The sequence below is a fragment of the Gigantopelta aegis genome, chromosome 6, assembly GCF_016097555.1.
Source record: "Gigantopelta aegis isolate Gae_Host chromosome 6, Gae_host_genome, whole genome shotgun sequence".
Classification (NCBI taxonomy): Eukaryota; Metazoa; Mollusca; class Gastropoda; order Neomphalida; family Peltospiridae; genus Gigantopelta; species Gigantopelta aegis.
The window spans coordinates 60,453,140-60,475,760 of record NC_054704.1 but is presented as its reverse complement, the minus strand read 5'-3'; the positions used below and the strand labels follow the sequence as shown (position 1 = coordinate 60,475,760).

General features: G+C 35.3%; 1 protein-coding gene across 3 annotated transcripts in view; it reads right to left on the bottom strand.

Annotated features, from left to right (window-relative positions):
- Positions 1 to 22,621, bottom strand: part of LOC121373905 (lysine-specific demethylase 4A-like) — a 73,854-nt gene that overhangs the window by 22,133 nt on the left and 29,100 nt on the right. Inside the window, exons 6-8 of one of the 3 annotated variants that reach the window (XM_041500717.1) lie at positions 13,935 to 14,072; positions 10,619 to 10,770; positions 3,983 to 6,791 (exon numbers count right to left, since the gene is read on the bottom strand). In XM_041500717.1, coding sequence (XP_041356651.1) covers positions 3,983 to 6,791; positions 10,619 to 10,770; positions 13,935 to 14,072 — 3,099 coding nt within the window. The remainder of the gene's footprint in view (positions 1 to 3,982; positions 6,792 to 10,618; positions 10,771 to 13,934; positions 14,073 to 22,621) is intronic. The other 2 variants (XM_041500718.1, XM_041500719.1) reach the window with 2 other exon arrangements.

Below are 22,621 nucleotides of genomic sequence, written 5' to 3'. Positions count from 1 at the left end.
ACAGTACTTAATACTTTTATTATAATCATTAGTTGAAGAAACTTTTTAATTGTTACTCAAACCAACAATGCACAAAAAAACCCTACAAAATTAATGCAATCAAAAATGCATACATGTTTACAATTGGCCTACCCCTGCTCACTGTACGATGAAAGTAACTACCGAGTCATGTTATTTAGCATTTTCAAAATGTCATAAGAACAAAGTACAAAGAAATTTACATGGTTGAATTTATGTCTTGAAGTAATCAATAAAAGAAGAAGGAAATGTTTTATTTAACGACGCACTCAACACATTTTATTTACAGTCAGATGGCTGAGCAAAACTTTATAATCAGTTTCTGGAGTTGCATAAATTTCTAAAAATACAGACCAACTCTTTCTTAATCAGAATATGTTGCATTTCATTTCATTCTCCTGTCGGTGGGCCCACTGGGCTATTTCTCGCTCCAGCCAGTGCTCCACAATTGGTTAACAAAGGCTGTGGTATGTACTATCCTGTTTGTAGGATGGTGCATATAAAAGATCCCTTGTTGTCAATTGAAAAGAGCAGCCCATGAAGTGGTGACAGCACATTTTCTCTCTCAATATCTGTGTGGTCCTTAACCATATGTCCGACGCCATATAACCGTAAATAAAATGTGTCGAGTGCGTCGTCAAATAAAATATTTTTTTCCTTCCTTCATCTTATTCTCATTAACTGGATTGTTTACTATCAGTATAATCAAGAACCTATTAGGTGAAAAAAAGAAATTGTGTTTCCAAGAACTGGACCCTACCTAGAAAAAAACAAAACAAAAGAGACACTAATTTTTTTTAATGTATATTATTTTTTTTAATATGTAGGTGAAGAGAGTAAAAATGTAGAAAAGAACAGTAGATCCTACCTAAAACACAATTTTTTTAAGCCTTATAATAATAAACTGATGATCGAAAGAAAGTATACTGATAATGTTTTTTGAAAAAATGAAACAAGTTGATGCAAGTGATACTTCTAAAGTATAATTATTTGGCAAGATATGAACACTATGAAATGTGAACATCACAGTTACAATTAGCGTGAAGAGTAAAATTTGTAATTCCACATAACATCACTCATGACAATGTGTTAATAAACATGACTATAATTGTAAGGAAATGAATATCAATGTTTCAATATTGTGCATGTCCATCATTTGCATGTATGCAAGGGTGCACATGCAGTCAAAGAAAGTTCGTTAGCATCTGATGACAGCACCAGGTATTTCCCTCCATTCTTCGCTCATTTTCTGAACCATTTGATTTCTGTTCATTGGATTCTCTGGCCAAGACGATCCCATCGATGTTCTATTGAGTGACAAATCAGGTGAATGGGCTGGCATTGGCAAAATATTAATGTTAATTGCAACGAAGAACTGTTACACAATGCAGAATTTGTGAGATCTTGCATTGTCCTGTTGAAACAAGATCCTGGGGGTAGTACTGCAATAACGATAACTGAAGGGGCATAAAACCTGGTTGATGTAATGCTCTGTGGCAAAATTTCATTCAATGACAACAAGGTCTGTCCAATGCTGGCCACAGATACCACCCCAAACAATAACAATATCTCCATCAAATGGTAGTCTTCCGATCAGAACGGGCAGCTGTTCTCTCTCCCACACATTGATAGATACATGTTCGGCATACTCTGCGATGGCTGATGGCACGTCTAAGTGCAGTCACTGCAGGCAAGTAGATTATGTTCCTCATTGGCTGTTGTGATTCAAGGTTTTCCACTTTGTCCGTCTTCAGTCCTACCAGTCACCCTGTAATGCTGCATCAATCTGGTGTTCATCGTTTTCGTACAATTCATAACTCTTGAGACATGAGCATAACTTTCTCCTGACTGCTTATTGCTGTCTCCTTTTCTTCAGCAGTGAGCCGTTCCATATTCTTGGGCGTTTTTCAGTTCATTGGTGCTTGTTCTTTATTATGGCACCCTTATGTGCAAGAGTATCATATTTCACATACAATGTAAATTTGATGCTTGAAATCATTTTGAAAGTTTAACATCACCCAAATGCTGCAATGTGCAATTATTGGTTATGTCAATTAATACTTGGATCTATCTAACCTTCCATGTACATATCGTGTTTATTTTTTAAGAATGTTTTGGTATATATATATATATACTTTCTTTTGATTGTCAGTTTTATTTATTGTTTTGGAATGATAGTTATCATTCTTGCAACTTGTTTCCTTCATTTTCCTGTCTTATTTTTACAATAGCTAGCAGTCTTGACATTTGCTACAATAATAGTTAATACTGAAGACGTTTTCTGATAATATGTCAACATGGCTAATCAGAGGTTACTTTCACCAGCCAATATGATGAATGGGACAATACTATGCTGGACATTACATTGAAAAATAAATTTGACTAAATCAGAGAATGGCTTGCAAACATACTGGTTAAACAGAAAATCCACCAACAGTGAAATAGTTAATGTCAGTGATGCAATACATTCAAAGACAGGTCAAGTCAACCATTTTTCTAGTATATACAACCTTTAAAAGATATATTTGACATCAGAAGGAGGAAAAATTTACAAAGTCTGAAACCAAGGATTTGATGAAAGCATTTATTTATAATCATAATGGTATATGCAATTTAATAACAATTTAACAAAGTATAGCAGATGTGAACACTAAACAATGCAGGTATTGTAGTAGTCCTATCAACACTTTTTAAAAATATGGAAATACAAAGTTTGTAGCTTTGGATTAATTAATATGCAATCTTCACTACAAGTTCATGAATGTAAATGTCACTACCAAGCTTGAAAGAACAAAAGTGTTGCAAAATTACATCACAAAAACTAGCCAACATGTAAATATCTTGTAAAAAAAAGAAGAGGAGACAATATTTACTTTCTCACCAAATGTATACAATACCTATATTTCACCTTTTTTATTTATAAAGGTATTGGGGGGGGGGGGGAATGAAATGGTGCTAAAATTAAAAATAAATTATTCTCAGTAAAAAAAAAAAGAAGAATAAAAAAGTAAAAAAAAAAGGTGAAATTATTATTTGAATGATCTTGTTTCTATAACACATAAATCACTATTAATAACTGTATTGCATATATTTATTTCAAATTAAAATTATTGCTCGTGGTTCGCAAAACTGAATGTATCGACGTAATATAATTTGCCAATATCCATTTATAAACATTGATTTTGTAGACTGGATGTAGTTTGGTGAAGTCCTGATCAAAGCAAGACTTCCTGATCCAGTTTGTAACTATTCGAAACATTTTATTTTAATATGTATGTTGATATCATTGCTATCTACAACAAAAGGTCTCGGCTGGTAGGTACTGGATTTGCAGCTCGGTACTGGCTCCCAACGAGAGTGAGTTTTGATGATTCTGTGAGTAGGTAGGAGTAAGACCACTACACCAACTTCTTTCACTAACCACTAACCCACTGTCCTGGACCGACAGCCCAGATAGCTAAGGTGTGTGCCCAGGACAGCGTGCTCGAACCTTAATTGCATATAAGTATTGAAACAAGTTGAAATGAAATGAAATGAAATAAAATCTATAGGTGGTTCTTCAAATCAATATTATTTTATTGAAACATTTTTCATATGCTTACTTATGCTTATTTTTATACAAAGTGATAATTAAATATTTTCAATTATTTAAAACAAACCTGAAATATGAATATTTTGTGCTTGGGCTATTTAACACAACTTTGGCCCACTGAAAATGAAAACATAGTTGCCCAGATAATTTGTTTTCGGCCACCATACTTTTCTGACGAGTTTAAAAAAGGCATTCCTAAAATAATTGATCATCTCTTGAATAGAGCACATAAGACAATGCTGAACATAACTTTTGTGCAATCAAATAAGACAAAAATAATAGGCAAAATCAGTTAACTTATTAATACACTGTATAAAGAGAAAAACAAAATTACATATACATTAAATGCAGTAAAAAAAATGCAAGATATACCTTGTTACCTGAAATTGGTGATTGCACAATACCACCACCCCGACTGTCCATCAGGTTACCAACATGAAAGTCATCACCACCAGATCTGGCTCTGTCCAGTAACAAGTTACCAGCATTAGCACCATTTTTCGATTGACACACATACATATGGTCATGGCATCCATTAATGGTCAGTATATTTGTGTAATTTGCTGACAAACCAGTAGAAATCGGACTCACCAATTTGCAGGAGCTATTCACTGGATTTTGAGATGATGTACTCCCAGCACTGTAGATGGTACTGGATGGTGAAAAGGTATGGTCTGAATGGCTGCCGCCACTTGAAAAAGTGCATGTTTGGGGTTGCTGTAAAGTTACAATGTTACTTGAAGGACTTGTATAAGATACCTGGGTGTCTGGCTGAGGTACAAGTTGTGATCTAACAGAAGTAGGCAGCAACAACGTGTTAGGCCCCACACTATTATTGGACTTCGACTGTAAAACTGTGCTTTGTTCAATCATCAAAGATGTCACTAGTGAGGACACATTGTCTTCATTTGGTAGAACTGGATCTGCACAAGCTAGAAAGGATTCTGGGGCATTATTGGCATCCTGTCTGCTTAAAAGATGAACATGCTTTTCTGCTGTCCTGGTTGGACATTTCAAAGTCAGGTTAGAGTTGAAACCCACACGAACAGGTAAAACTTGTGATGGACAACCAGCTCTAGTCAACACAGTTGCATTACCTGGGAGGACCATTCTGACAGGACTAGTGAGATGCTTAATTGTTGCATTATTGTTTACTTTGTTAACAGAGACTGGAGCACACACAACGTTTTGATCTTGCCAGGCAGGCTGAATGTTGTACGGGCTGAATTGTGTCCCACTTTGGATAATGAACTGGGACTGCACAGATGTCATGACATTGGATATATTAACTGTTCTTTGACCGTTTATTTTGGAAGGAATAAGTAATGTTGGAGGTTTATTGGTTTGAACCGGCGTGCCAACAGTGTTAGGACTCTGCAATGTAGTATGTACTTCTGATCCATATTGCCCATTTTTTACACAAGACTGCATAGATACATGATTATCCATCTGGCAACCTGTACTAGGTAACTTAAGATTTTGTGCAGATGTTACAGATGGTTTATTAACTTGCAACAAATTTGCAGATACCGCTGCATGCAACAGGGGGCAGGGTATCGATACTGACGATGAATGGCCTGCAGGAACTGAAGTACTTTTCACACATCCTACTGTTTGCCCTTGTCTACTGGAACTTTGTATTGCTTGGCTGTTGGCAGCATTCACCAAAGCCTGCATCAGAGGATATGAGTGTTCTTTAATCAGCATTCCTTCCATACTAGTATTCGACTGGATACACTTGGCTTTTTCCAGCAAGTCCATTTGAGTTGGGTTTTGTTTTGATTGTCGTGGTTGCTGCACTGACCTATTCTGATATGATGTCTTGCAAGGAAGATTTGTCATGGGATGTCTCTGCAAAATGCTTGAAACAGCACGTACTATGGAAGCAGTAGTACTAGAAACACCATACAAAGAACCTGTTGATACCATTGAACTGGAATTGGTTGAAAATGTATTCCCTTTTGATGAAAAATTATTAGATTCCAAAATATTGTTGTTATTTGAAGCACCTCTGTCACCAACAATCTGTGAAATGTGAGCTAAGGGAATAACTTTCGAAGCATGAATGTGATCTTGTGCCAGTAAACGCTTTTCCCTTGATTTCTGATAGATTGCAGCTATTGGTTTCAAAATCCCAGATGCAGATGTTTGATTTTCACCATTAAATCCAGCTACCTTGCTTGTATTCTGTTCAATTCCAAACCGCTCATCATATGTTAAAAATTGGGAATTCTGATTAGAGCCAACAGTTGCTTTTTTCTGCTGTGAGTTTAACATCTGCATCAGTTCAGGCCTTGACAAATTTGAAGTGTTTGCATTCAGTAGGCTACATTTGTTATTTTGTGCTGCCCCTTGGTTTTGAAAATGGTATGCTAAGATTTGTTTCTCATGAACATGTTTTTGACTTCCTTTCACTTGAGAATGCCCAGACATGACACCTGAATTTGCAAGTGTAACACCACAACTATTTATCATTATTGTTGACTTGGTAGATGTTAGTTTGACTTTATCAAGAGGAATGACTTTCATTTCAGTTATTTCAGTCTTCTGTTTCTTCTCTGGTGGTTCTTCCTCAGTAAGCTGTCCAATCTCGGAAGAATCATCAAACTGACTGTTTGCAGTTTTATTTGTAGTAATTTCCTCTTTTCTTACAGATTGGGAAATGAGCTTTTCAAAAGCAGCTTGAAATGATGTATTTGTCTTTGGTTCAGTGACTTTGGATTCTTTGTCATCACACTTTGAATCTTTAAGGTAGAATTCAATTTTTCTCTTGGCCAAAAGTGCCTCTTCACTTTCAGATGGTCGTTTTGGATATTTATTATTAGGGGACAATTTGGGACTGTCTGTTGGTGACATCTTTTCATCAAACTTGGAATCCAACTTGGATGCATTTTCCAAGTTTCTTTTCTTGTCCTCCTCTTTCTTTTTACGACGTTGCTTACGCATTTCTTTTTCTTCTTCAGTAAGCTCTCTTTTTTCTTTTTTTACCTTGATTTTCTTGTCTGTCTCTTGAACTTCCGACTCCTCTTCTGGCAAAATACTAGAAGTTTCAGCATCTTTAAATATTGATGCTCCTTTCCCCCTCTTGCGCGACTGTTCAATATCAGACAGACTAGATATTGGATGACGTTTGGTGGACACCCTTCCTGAGCTGTTTGCTTCTATTTTCTTCACAGCATCTCTGCAATAAAGAAAAGTAAATTAATCTTTCTTAAGGCTCTGATCAAATTTCCAAACAAAAGAATGGAGAATAATGAACAAGCAAATATTAATCCTCTGATTCTGACATTGTTGGCATACATAACAAATAGTGCGTAACACATGTTTCATACTATGATATTAGTCATTAGCCTTTTTTTAAAAGCACCCTAATATTTCTTCATATGCATGTAGTCTTAATATAGTACCTTATTTTCCCTCATATTACACATACTGGTGTACAAACTGCACTCCTTGTTTTTAGGCAATTTTTTGAACTACGTCCTTACATAAACCACATCTTTAAATAATCCGCAGTTAAAACAAAGTCACAAACTTAATTACAGTTAAGTATCAGTTGTATTTAATAATAAAGATATCAATTATCTCTTAAATTCAAACAAATAATTGTTGGTTGTGTGGCTTTCAATTTCACTTCACATAAATAGGTCAGTTGGGTACCATAAACAAAACACAACATTCACAAACCGTGTTATTTTCCCGAAATTATGAACAAGAACTTAGTAATGATAACATTTTATTTGTTCCAGTATGATTACAAAGCGTGAACCAAAAACAAAAAAGTGCACAAGTAAGAATTACTAGTCAGTCCCAGTACTCACACTCAATTACCACATGTTTCTCTATAACTTAACCAGTGTCTTGTGTGCAAATATTACATATTCAGACAAGGTCAGGTCAAGCTCGATATATAGGTCAGTGGCAGTGAACCGAAACTAAACATGGTCCTGTCAATCATTTACAGTTTTGACATTGTTTTATAACTTTTAAACGACGGCCTTTTCTTCAAGATATTTTCCGCGAATTACATATTTATAATATATATATAATTATGCATAATATAATTAACAACAAAACAAGATATGCACAAAACATTATGGCGGTATAACATGTTATACAGCATGAGCATAAATTAAACACAGGTGTATAGTTCAATCCTTAATTTCTCAGTCTAAATTAGTGATACACCTAGACTACAACAAAAAATATTCATATGGGGACCTCCCTTAACTGTTGCAACAATAAAATAAGTGTCTACACAAATGTTTATGTACGATGTATGAAGTTATGCTCTGCATAAATTAGCATTCTAATTAAATGGGAAATATCGACTTGTATTAAAAACATTACAGGTATTCCGATTATGTGATTTTAACAGACTACTTTGGAGTTGCAATTATTTCCGGTTTAGCGCAATGGATTCTTGGTGGTCATACAGGTCAGTGTTTCCCACTTTTGACAGCGGGGATAGAGTAGGCCTGTGCCTCATTTACTTCCTGGTTCAAATTCTTTGTTTTTAAATGTAATTTTTTTTTTTTTTAGAAAATGTGCACCGGCTGCCACAATTCAACTCTACACCAGGGCTAGGAACCCTAAGCAGCCTGAAGTGAGAAACCAACTGTGTAGTGGGTGATGTGCTCAACCATTTTCTAGGCCTCTTTTCAGACTTGGCTCCCGGACTATAAAGCAAATTATTCTTACTCCCAGTATCACTATTATAACCAGTATCATAAATAATTATTATAAAATGTTGTCATCATTAACAGAGTAGAGTTTTGCAGATGTTACACTAAGGTAAAAATTACCAAGTTGTAATAACATGAAATAAAACATTGTTCTACAGTTGTTGTATTTGATGTTACATTTTTAACCACCATGCAAGACATCTAAAAGACAGAAATGTTTACTTGATCTAAAAGAAGAAAGAACCAGGTAAAAGAGTCGACACAGACATGTATATTTTACCCATGAAGCTCGCAGACATGTATATTTCACCCATGAAGCTGGTGAAGATTAATGTTTGATTAAAGCCAAACAGTACACTTCACACAGTAACAGAGAGGACTTGAACCCTCAGTTTGTCAAAACAGTTTGATTGACAGAAATTGTCTGTCTTAGATTGGCTGAATAGTAATCAGTGGTGTTCACTTTTAATTACCTCAACATATTCAAAATGTTCGAGCTAGCACTTTCACCAACTTGCAATTGTGGACTCAAAAGACCAAAATACGGAGCACATCCTACAGCAGTGCCCAACCTATCAAGGTTTGAGACAATCTGAGTGACCTATTAAAACAATCGTACAAACCAAACTCCATGGTGACAGAGGAAAATGAAAAAGACAGCTCATTTCATTTTACAGACTGGACTAGTGTAGCTTGTGATTATTTATCTATTTATTATTATTATTTTTTTGGATTTTTTTTTTTCACTCCATGTGGGTTCGTCCTCTATTCATTGTTACTATTAGTTAATACCAATTAAGAAAAATAATCTGTATACATAAACAATAAACCCATCTTCTTTGATCGGTTTTGAAGCTTGATTGCTTGGCATGGGAATCCTGTTACTCATAAGCACCTTCCTGGTGGATTAACGGTCCCAGTAGATGTGGTAAAATTACCAAATACTAATTGTTAGCAAACGACTGGTCCATTGTTAGGTATATAGGAAATGTTTTACCTACGATAGTGATTAGGTGTGCTTGAGATACTGTCACACCAGTTGTTTGACAGAGGTAATCGACTGTCACGCTCATACTTGTCTAATGGTTTTTCTAAAGCACTTCAAATCAAGACGTAGCGGCAATTGATTTAAGGGGTTTCTACGCCTAACGGCCCTGGGGAAACCCCTGGTAATGTAGCCCTTGCAGTTTTGCTAACAGTGTTAATAGGTGGTTGTTGTTTTTTAAAGTGTAATTCACACATCAAAGGACAAAAAAATTTGAATGTTTATTATTGACAAACTTGCAAGTAAAGACTGGTAAATTTGATAACAACCTAACTTGGGGTAATCACAAAAAATACAGTATATATTGCAGCAGGGTGTGAAATAAACGGTATCACATCGCAAAATGCAACATAAACATTGTGTTTAGCTAATCAAATGCATTTTTGTGTAGCAAAGAATTGATAATTTTTTTAATTGTAATTAAAAATATATATTATTATGAAAATGTGCATGGCATTCAAACATGGACCGAAGTCAGTCACTGGGTCTATAGTTTAGAATCCAATCAAATTAACAAAATTTTGAAAGAGGCACGCCAGTTTGGGGATCCCATATCACGGAAATATTTGATATACCAAGAAGTTCCAAATGCTTTGGCCGATAAAAATAATTTATTCGATTGGCAAATCATATTCGTTAATACTATTCGGCATTATCCACGTTTTTCAATTATTATTTTAAATTAATAAATGAAATAGTTTCATTATTTTTCATTGGTCATGTGGTACAACAAAAACCTGTTCAACGGTTTATCCAATTAAAATAATTATTCTTGAATTTTAGTTATGTTATTCATGCTGGATGTGCAACTAAATTCTAGTACATATTTCTCTGCAGTTTATCTTATGCAATACTTTAAATGATCACATGATATCCTGTTGGTTTGAAAATAGCACCCCCACGTTCAGTCAGCAAACATTTCACTAACGTATGTGAACTATCTGATTGGTTCCCTACTTCACAATTTGATTTACTGTGAAGTGCGTAAACCAGTCTAGCTGACGTTTTTGCTCGGTCTGACTGAACTCGGCCCAGAAAGTGAAAGTGGAAAACAAGTGATGGATTTTGGGGAAATGTGCTCACTAACGTCTTGCCCTTGCAAGTAGGCCGTTTTTTCACTCAACATTTGCAATCTAATTTGACTGGTTCCCAAAGTGGTTTAACTTGATGAATACGAGACAGACATCTTACCAGTACCAGGAGGTAAATATTAACAATCTACATTTTAATTTCCAAAATATCGACAATTACTTCCCAATTAAAAAAAAAAAAACTTACATAGGCTGGCTCAAAACACCTTTCTTGCTATGGTCCTCTTCGGGGTGAACAGCGATATCTTTTCCGGCCTTCCACAGTTCATACAACTCCGGCTGAAAGCGTTTCACAAAGCAATCCATACTGATTTTCACCCCATCTTTGCTACATACACACTGCAAAGTGTTAAAGGAAAACAAAATGTAAAGATTCTTTTCTAGTATTTTATTTCATAAATAGAAATTCTTTTATGTTTTTCTTTTGAAAAAGAAACTTCTATGGAATTAAAATTAAAATAGTACATTCGATATATATTTGTAAGATAAAAAAAGAAGTTTGGTTTGTTTAACAACACCACTACAGCAAATTCATTAATCATCAGCTATTGCATGTCAAACATCAGAGGAAACCCGCTACATTTTTCCTCATGCAGCAAGGAATCTTTAATGTCTGGGACAAAATTGGGATATAATTACATTATTATTAGAACAAGTCACATTAATTCAGTAATTCTTGGATAGTTACGAATTCGATGCCAATGTCAAGGGAAATAACTCTGTATTCTAAAACGCAACCCTTTAAACACCAGATCCTGTCTACACCGAATAAACATTAGGTCCCTGACGTGATCCGGTTTAGACAGGTTTCACTGTATATTGAATAGTCAACAATAAATACATTTACAGATTTTAAAAATATATTTTATGCTATTTCAAAACAGTTTTTATTTCACGTGTCCTCTTGCCAACACCATCGGAATTGGACACTCAACCCTATAGGTGTTGATTGCAAAGACAATTTCATTGAGACAGGACAATAACTGTAACAAGTTGCAAAATCTGGGTCCTTTGTTTTAATTGGAATGTAATACCTCGATAGATTTCTCATCAAGAATGGTGTTATTGTTAATGACTGTTTAATCTCATGACCAGCTAGGCCCTTTTGACAAATGTGCCAGTGGATTGATACAATTGTGGGTTTGATTTCAATGACCAGTCATATATTTATATGGCAGACTTTAAAATCACAGACGTCTGAAAGACCAGCCATATTGACTACTTTTTATATTATATTAATAGTTATAGCTATAGTTATTCTATTCTATTATATATTCTATATATTCTACATTGAAAATGTGACTTTTCACCCGATATAATTTTTATGGTTTCCGTAGATCTATATATTTCATTGCTATGTATATAAAAGTCACATTTTCAAGGTATTTTAACTATAGTGAAAATATAGAAATCGTATTTACTTTTTTGTAAAAGTGCATGATTAATTTAGCTCCCTTTGTCTCGTTTCTTCGTATTTAGGTTTAGCTAAAATGTCCATCCGTAAATTTGGCAATGTATCTGAACTTGGATATACAATGTTCAGTTGATCCAAAACAAAATATCAATGAACCACAGGGTATTATTTCTAAAATTTACTTTGTTGGAATTTTAGTGTTTTACAAAATTTGGGGAATTTTCAGTTTCATTTAAAAAACATCTTAGTAAGCCTAGTTAGAATCGAAAAGACTAATACTATACATATACTTGTATTTATTCAAATTAATATCTAGTCTTATTGTTTTCAAAATATGCCTTTATATAATAATAAAAAATGAGAATAATTTACATTGACTGAAAATTTTGTACTCCAAAATTGGGAATAAAAAACGACATAGCTTTTGAGGAATGATGGGGAATGGTGCCGATTATTGGAGTCTAGAAACATAGGTGATAAAACCCTGAACCACTGATGTTAAATTGTACTTTTATGCAACCGGTCTTTGTAAATACAGCTGTCAACATTCACAGGAGTTATCTATCTTGATTATGTGAATGCTAAAACACACTAGAATGACAATCGAACACGTTGAGTGTATTTTGTTGACTGGTATTTAAGTTGTTATCGCAATATTGAAAAGAAAACAAAAAATTGTCTAAATTTGTGTGAACGTTATTGATGATAAACAGTGTGGATTGTGCTACTTTGTAACATTAAATGAATTAGAAATGGACATAAAGTTTTAAAATGTAACCTATAAATGTTTACTGACATAAAGTATGTAAAAAAAAAAATCCCTGGTTGTTGTTATTACTACTACTATTATTATTAATAATATTATTATTTCTGTTTAGGTATATTTCGCTATCTTGGTACTTATATTTTACGAGAAATAAATTAACCGGACACCGTTTCTATAAATAGAAATCGGCTACTGCTTCCGGATAAGTTTGCTGTGACAAATGACGTTTGAAAGCAGATGTACTTTGTCATTTTGTAGACCACACAGACATCGGACTTGGTTAGTTTTATATAGGGGGGGTCGGCTTATATACACGGTCTATAATTTTAAAGCCGATTTGGAGGGTGAAACTAGGGGGTCGGCTAATGCATGGAGTCGGCTAATACACAGCGATATACGGTAGGTCCTGTGTAATCACTAATCAGGTTTTACTTTAAAAATAAATACTTTTTTTTCCTTTCAGCAAAGCCTTTGTACTTGTGTAATGTGTATTCATGGATGTGAATACATATTCGTAATTGTCACCTCATATTCGTGATATGTATCGTATTCGTCACACCCCTAGTGTAAAAGCTAAAATGTTTGTCTCGTTACTGCTTGATCTTGCCCTAATGTATGTATTCATAAAACTTTTAAATCAAAATATGTGAGTAAAAGTTATAATCCAGAAAGTTAAATAAAGTGTTTCACAAGGTGCATAACACATTTTTTTAAATATAAGTATTAGACACCTTTTAGTGTTGTGATATTTACTTGTTGAAACTTTGTCCATGTGCATAACAAGGTGAAGTTTAGTATATAGTGACAATTTCACCCCAATTGTCCCCTATGGTGGCCTGTGTGATCTGTTTATGTCAACTTTGGTTTGGTCGCCAGGCGGAGACTGTATTGAATGTTTTATATGCCAAACTGGGCTGATTATCCACTAATTTTACATTGACTATCAATATACAATTATTGTACCCAGTCCATGATGTAAATCACAAGTACAAACATTTAATGCCCAAATGAGCTACAGAAAAAAGAAGGAAAAAAGTGCCACCTATCATGATATGCATATACACATTTTAGAGGAAATAACACTTAATGGATATATAATTGAATATTGTCAAGATGTTTTTGTGGAAAACATATGATATAAATTACAGTGTAAAATATAAACATTATTTCATGTTTATACATAAAATAAAGGTAACAGTGAAACGTTATGGTAAATATTACACAAACTTTTCAGAATGTACTGTCAAACCAAATCTGATTTAATGGAAAAAGCAAATGATAGTATCTTAATGCAAAAAGTCTCATACAAAATGAAAACCGTACCTGCAGACACCTTTTTCCATACTCTATCCACCTTTCAGTTGCAAAGTTAGTTGATTCAGCACAGTTGAAACCATGATTATAGCCAGAATGATAGCCATATGGAAATGTGATCATGAATTCACCAGCCTCTTGAGTAATCTGAAATTGAAAAAAAACAAGACTTTTAAGAAAAAATATTAAACAGGTCCAAATCCTTAGGCCGAAATGAATAGCTATAATATTAACTTACATGTAACTTCAATCAATACAAGGGATATTGTTTTCCATTTTACAAAATAGTAACTGCCCTACACGTAGTACATGTACATTAACAAAAAAATATGAAGGAAGGAAATGTTTAATATAATGACGCATTAAACACATTTTATTTATGGTTATATGGCATCAAACATATGGTTACGGACCACACAGATATTGAGAGGAAACTTGCTGCCGCCACTTCATGGCTACTCTTTTCGATTAGCAATAAGGGATCTTTTATATGCACCATCCCACAGACAGGGTAGTACATACCACAGCCTTTGATATACCAGTTGTGGTGCACTGGTTGGAATGAGAAATAGCCCAATGGGCCCACCGACGGGGATTGATCCCAGACAGACCACACATCGAGCAAGTGCTTTACCACTGGGTTATGTCCCCCACCCACCCGCAAAAATATGAAAGTAATATTTTAGAGCAAGAAAGGCATCTGAAAACGAACTGATCAACTAATATTGGTACAATATTTCCATTAAATTATTAAAGTACTTCATATATATATTTGTTCTATACTAAAAAAGAACAATGCCAAAAACCCAAGCATTTTGAGATAACTGCTAAAGGAATACATTTCCCCTACCAGGCCCAACAAACTTTCATATATCCTAAGTTCAAGGGCCATAAGTTTATGAACAATGGGTCAATTGCCAAAGCTATACAGGGATGTCATCAACAGGTGGCACATGGCAATTTTTTCACTGGCTATCGAATCAATTGTCGCCCTTCGTCAAGTACAGCCAGCCATTTGTCGCAAAGCATTGTTTTAAAAATCTTCTTTAGTCTAGAAGCAGAATCCAAAAAGTGTTTTAGAAAGGATTTAGTTCTACCAGAGAGAATCAAAGTGACACCATAGTTATTCCATATAGGATGATGTGCGGCATAATATTCCAGTGGAGGTTAGCTTTGAAATGTTTGATTGAACAACAAAAAACATTTCTGCACAAAATATTATCTTAACAGCCATATGTTATAAATGGGATTACTTTAAACACATACAGCACACTGAAATGCCCAAACTATTGCTTTAAAATTCAGATTTTACATAGTATTCAATTAAAGATCTCAACTTTAATGTCAATTTTCTCAGTTTGACAGATTTTTCTATTTTATCATACATATATACCACATATGCAAATTTAATACATTTAAGTAAAAACAGAAATAAGTTTACAACATTGTGGAAAATCTTACACACATTTTGAGAGATTTTAAGCGAGTTCTGGCTCGAAGTCGGTCTTCTTTATTTGTGTTTGTTAAATTAAAATAGCACACCATTTGTTATATACAAATATTGTTTAACATACAGGTATTATTCGTGGGAGTAACTTTTCACGATATTGAAATTTGCAGCCATCTCGTGGTTTTTAATTTTGGCAGAGGGCAAAAAATACATATTTAAAAAATTGCCACTTGTACAAAACTCTGTATGTTTGATACATACTAGATTATTCGTAGTCTAATAGTTACACTTAGCCTAACAGTATCCCATTCTGAGTGACAGACCTATCCACAAGTGACTGCATAGTGCATATTAGAGCTGCAATGAATACACCAAGTGGCAAATACGATACATATCACAAATATGGGGTCTCGAATACGAATAAATATTCACGAATACCAATATTTACAGTGAATTTAGCAACACTACTACTGACTTGCTAAATGAAGCAACCCACCAGTGAACAAAAGTCAAAAATAGCATTTAAATAGCAGGATGTGTTTAACATTAAACTCTGGAATGTTAGACATTGAAAATTAAAAAATTAAATGTCAGATATAAAAACAAAATTATAATACTAAGAAAATTAACCAGACGCAAAAACAATACAAGCATGTAAACACTGTCTAGAAGAAAAAGAGTCTCTCTAGGCAGTGACCACATCTTCTGTTGTGAACACCCTCTCCAAAACAAATAAAATGAATTTTTCAACATTTCACTGTCAATAAAATCATCCTCATCCCCCTCTTTTGCAAAAACACCCCATATTGTTCTTTAGACACAGCAATGACGAACGGTTCACATAAAATTATTATTATCGGCGGCTGTGTATATTATCTTATGTTGTTAATATTAATTAACTACATTATACAGAGGATGTACCAGTTTTTGTTATCGAAAACATTGTGCGACTGGCTTAATTTGGCTATTGTAAGTATGTTGGGTAGTGGAAAGTAGACTGCTTAAAATACTTCTGTGTGTACATACAGCTTGCAAACCATGGTCTTTCTAACTTTATATAATAATAATAATAATAATAATAATATAATAATAATAAATATAACCGCAAGCAGTAACGACGAATTCCCAAGCTATAATAGCTGTACATTACTTGGACATATTTATATTGTTAATTACAACAATAATTACCAAACTCACCCACATACATGTACACACTGTCTCCTATTACTCATAGTTATATGTTAGTTAATCACAGCAATAATCTTCCCCCCGCAACAGACATACCAACCCCTGCAATTGCCAGCGGTAATTGGCAATGCTGTGGACATTGCCGCAGAGTTTTTAATTCTCTGTGGCATTTTCTTTGCTGTGGACTAGATTGAATTTTTTTTCAAAATGTACTTTTTCCTTATTGTTAAAAATAAAATACACTTTGTGAACTGAAAACAAAAAGTAAATATTAAAACAACTACTACACAGTATTCAAGTATCTGAATCTCAGGGTCATCACCATGTTCGAAAATAAATTACCAGCATTAAGCGAGTATCAACTAGGTCATTGAACTCTGTCGACTGTTCATAGCACGTGCATTGCAGGGACCACTGGATTGCAAGGGGGTGACAGCTTATACATTGTTGAGCCGTGACTATGGTGCATTACATGTGTTTTCTTTTAAGTAAAATATTCAACATACACTCCTACAAGTACCTTGATGTGTTATGGTCAGTCTGATGATGAGATATTTGTAGATATATATACTCTTCAAAAAAAGAAACGCAAAAGGGTACAAATGGGTTATAACTCCGATTTTATGTTTCCTACCGGTTCATGCTTTGTGAATATAAGGTCATTGCATGTCCCAAACACATTCCCACGGTTACATTCGATAAAACGCATCTACTGTACAATAAAGTTCAAACGTGCAAACCATGTCACCACTGCACGTGCGTTGTCTGCACGTGCAACATGAACACCGACAGTATAAAAGTGCAGGGTGTTCGCTTGCCTGGCCTCTGTATCTGGCCGACAGTTGACAATCCAGGACATGCCACGTCTCAGTGAACCGCAGAGAAACAATGCCATCGGCCGACTAGACGCAGGCGAATCCAGAACGGCCGTTGCCAGGGCATTCCATGTGTCCCCAAGCACCATCTCCAGACTGTGGGACCGTTACCAGCAACATGGATCAACACGTGACCTCCCTAGATCCGGTCGACCACGGGTCACTACCCCCGGGCAGGACCGCTACATCCGGGTACGCCACCTTCGGGAACGATTGACTACTGCCACCTCCACAGCCGCAGCAATACCAGGTTTGCGCAGGATATCCGACCAGACCGTACGGAACCGCCTACGTGAGGTAGGAATTCGTGCCAGACGTCCAGTTCGAGGTGTCATCTTAACACCACAACACCGTCGACTCCGACTGCAGTGGTGCCAGATTCATCGACAATTGCCTCAACTGCGATGGAGACAGGTGTGGTTCAGTGACGAGTCCCGATTTCTGCTCCGACGTCATGATGGAAGATGTCGCGTGTATAGGCGTCGTGGTGAACGTTATGCGGCAAACTGCGTGCAGGAAGTGGACAGATTCGGCGGGGGTAGTGTCATGGTGTGGGCAGCCATCTCACACACTGGCAGAACTGACCTGGTCCACGTGCAGGGCAACCTGAATGCACAGGGCTACATTGACCAGATCCTCCGGCCACACATCGTTCCAGTTATGGCCAATGCCAACGCAGTGTTCCAACATGACAACGCCAGGCCTCACACAGCACGTCTCACAACTGCTTTCCTACAGAACAACAACATTAATGTCCTTCCTTGGCCATCGATATCACCGGATTTGAACCCAATTGAGCATCTATGGGACGAGTTGGACTGACGCCTCCGACAGCGACAACCACAGCCCCAGACCCTGCCCGAGCTGGCAGCAGCCTTGCAGGCCGAGTGGGCCACCATCCCCCGGGACGTCATCCGTACTCTGGTTGCTTCAATGGGCAGGCGGTGCCAGGCAGTTGTCAACACACGCGGAGGCCACACCCGGTATTGACTCCAGATGACCTTGACCTTGGTGGTGTGTCCTATCACTTACTCACAATGGACTAGAGTGAATTGTGAACAATCCTGCAACATTTGGTAATTATCGGACTCACCATTCAATAATTAAATCAATTCTCCAAATGTTACGACAATGTGGTTTTGCGTATCTTCTTTTGAAGAGTATATATATATATATATATATATATATATATATATAGAGATATATATAGAGAGAGAGAGAGAGAGAGAGAGAGAGAGAGAGAGAGAGAGAGAGAGAGAGAGAGAGAGAGAGAGAAAGAGAGAGAGAGAGAGAGAGAGAGATTGTTACTATAGTTTAATCAAATTTCTCTAATTTATATTGGCAAAATATGCTACCCTTTTCTGAAGCAGAGTGGCTTAATAAAAAAAAATTTATAAAATAAATTAAAAAAAACTTAGCGATTTACTTGGGGCTTGGTGACAGATTTTTAACAGAAATTATGCCGTTATTAAAAAAAATTTATTTTAATATATTCTGACACTTGGATGTAATATAATTAAAATATAAAGATTTAACTGGCAAGTTACTGCGGACTGACTACATAATGTATGATAAATTATCATTCACTTGCAACCGCATTGTTCTTGATAGTGCATGTGTCATTTGTGTGTTAACGGATATTGTCACTTTTAGTCAACGAATACTGCCACTGGTATAAATGAATCTTATAGCATATTGGCAAACAAAACAAATAAACTGATATTTCAAAATTACTTAAAATCCAGACTTGCAAACATGTTAACAGTAAATTGACGTGGAAAATGCTGTGGACACTATTTTCCATGGCAAATGTTTTGCCGTGGTCATTTTCTTAATTGTAGGGGTTGCATACACACACACTGTTACTTATTACTCATAGTTATATGTTATTTTATCTTCTGACTACTGCAGGCGAGATATCTCTCCCAACGTCATGCCAGTCAACATACTGTATACAGTGCATTCCCCAATTCATATTTCCCGCTGTTTTGCACACAACACTCACCCGAAATGAATTATACAGTTTACTGAAAACATAGTATCAGGCCACAGACCACAATTAATATCCCTATATGTTTCTATATAGCCTTAGTGGCTATAACATTTTATTAATATCAGCAGGCCTGTGGATTTTTTATGTACCTTTGCCTGCCTGGGGGATACATACCCTAAAAAGGACAACACGTTGTCCAGCTCTTTCTCCCAGGATATTGGTTTAAACAAACACACCCTCTAAACCTGGCCAGAGTACACCCATTTTACACAAAAGACACTAGTTTTGCATGGGCCGGAATTACCACAAACAAGTCTTCAATGTCAACAAGTTACGAGCACGAGAACCAAATGTAATGTGCTATATTTTTGTTTTCATTTATTTATTAGTCATTTACAGTGTATGGGTATATACTTTTGTCTTGATTTATACATGTGTGAGTATGCAAGTATTAGCCTATGTTTTGTGTGACATGTAGGTCTATGTATGCAAGTACCTAACTAAAGTTTTGTTTCTTAAATATACTGCTGCTTTCGCTTTTAGGTGGAAAACTGTACATTCACTGTGGATTTTGTGGTTTAAAAAAATGGTGCGCATTATATTGTGGTTCATGTGGGGTTTTTTTTGGAATAAATGTTCAAAGTGAGGGGTGCGCATTATACACCGGTGTGCATAATACATTGGAAATTACGGGTACAAGCCTTGAAATAAGCTAGATCAGTATTTACAAGCCCCATACAATTCCAAATCCATCAGATTTTGTCGATGCACGTTCAACTTCGATCTGGAAGTAGTTTATTCGGTGCGGTGTAACCTGAAGTGGAGTGGTGTATAGAAAAGTGGAATTCAATCCCATCTGAAATGGAGTGCCCGAAGAATTGTTCTCTCCCCTGACATTTTAATTAATATATATATTTAAATTTTATCTTAATGAATTTTCATTAAAAATAGTGCAAAGTACGCTTTGAATGGTGTTAATATTCTAATTTATACCCCACCCTTCTAAATATTAATAAAACAATTTGTATCTTTTTTTAAAATCTTGGCTTGTTCTTTTTAAATTCCTTTGGGGATGGTGGATAGTAGTTTCCTCTCATACACAGCATGCAATAACTGGCTTCAGTATATCAAGGCTGGAAACCTTTTTGGATCTTTTTAATTTTTATTTCTCCTCCATCCTGAACTTCTTACTGAAAACATCCATAATACAAAACAATAAAAATACACAGGAATTGGGTGAATTTTATTTTTATTCCATCCTCCGACATTGTGTCCTTCAAAAAAAATCCGTAATCCTAAAGAAAAAAGTGTGACCTTATCAATTAAAATATTAGTATGAATGAAAAAAACAAAAAACGTGCACTGAATTATTATTAAAATATTTGAAAACCAAATTTATATGAAATAAGTAATTTTGTTAAAATGTAACTTCAGTGGTAATTCTGTTACCGAACTGTGTAATTGTGTTACTGGCATTCAGTGTTGTATAACAAAGTTATGATAAGATAATTGTAATACAAAATCTATTATACTTCAGTGTTTGTCGATGTTTTGCGGTGTCTGTAAATATCTTGTCCGTTTTACGTAATTCTGCTCCTAACTTTAATCAAATACCAGCGCTCAATTTTTATGGTCGTCCGGTCGTCTGTGACGACGTAATATTCAGTCGGGCAACTTAATTCTATGATACTAGTTGCCCGTTGGACGACTGACTTTTTTTTAAACACCAAAAGGCGAGTTGTGTTGCATAATAATGTGCAGTTTCCTTGCCCACAATCGCTTTTAAACTGTTGTTATCTAAAGTGGAGGGGATGATTTTCCGCGATCACGAAAAACACGGACGGAATCGTGGAATTTAGTAACTGAAACGGAATTCGCGATTTTTAAAAAAATAACCTTCAAAAGTTGTATTTCTGGTTCAAGCACCATTATAAATCTTTTTGGTAGTTTTAAGATTCAATATTAATAATATAAGCATATAGTACTTTCGTATGCCTAAACACTTCCAGAACCGTTCATTCTCGGAAGTTACGCTGTAAGCTTGTAACAAAGCATGTTGACTGTTTACCCGTGTCACTTTACACAGTAAAATTTTATTTGAAATATAAAAATAAACATGAACTAATACAATTTTAGAATGTTGATTATATAACAAGATTTCTAGTATGTTCAATTTCAATATTTTTTAATAATACTTATTACGATTCGTAAGCATAACCGATTTACACAACGCTTTCGTTGGAAAACATAATTTCGTAAAACTTTGGGTATATTCGTTAATCTGTCTGTACGGAAGCAATTCCCACAGGGAACACCTTTTTTCATGCTATGGCATTTACTACAAGTTATTTATTTCTGAACCGATTGTTTTCTAAATTGCACACAAAAATAGCATGGTTATTCTAGTAGCAGATGTAGCACGTGCTACGGCCCCGCGCTTCAGGGGGTCCCGCGGTGAGTAATTGTGTACATTTATTTTCCCCAGGTAATTTTTCCCCCTCTCCCCGAAGGTGTTGAAAAATATATATCTTGGGAATTGGGCCCCGCTGTTATTTGTGCTATTGGTCCCGCGAATCCTTAAACTGCCTCTGAATACATAATTCTAAACTTTTTTTTTTTTTTTTTTTAAAAGGCCTTCATTTAAAAGTTATAAAACAATGTCGAAACTGTAAACTATCGACAGAACAGTGCTTAGTGTCGGTTCACTACCGCTGGCCTACATGTATATCCAGCTTGACCCGACCACGTTTGAATATGTAATTTGTGCACACGGCACGCTAGTTAGGTTACATAAAAACATACATGTGTAATCGAGTGGGTGCTAGTAATTCTTACTTGAGCACTTTTTTTTGGTGGTTCACGTTTTGTAATCATACTGGACCAAATAAAATGTTATCATGTATTTTTTTTTTTTTGGCAACTAATGTAAGATTACGAACAATGCATTACCAAGTTCTTGTTAATAGTTTCATGAAAATAGCGGGGTTTGTCAAATGTGTGTTTTGTTTATGAATCTTAACCATAATCCATTAAATGAAATGAAACTGAAAGCCACACAATCAACAATTATGTGTTGTTTGAATTTAAGGGAGAATGGATCTCTTTATTATTATTAAATACAAACTATAATTAACAGTAATTAAGTTTGTAACTTTGTTTTAACTGCGGCTTATGTACGGACGAAGGTCGA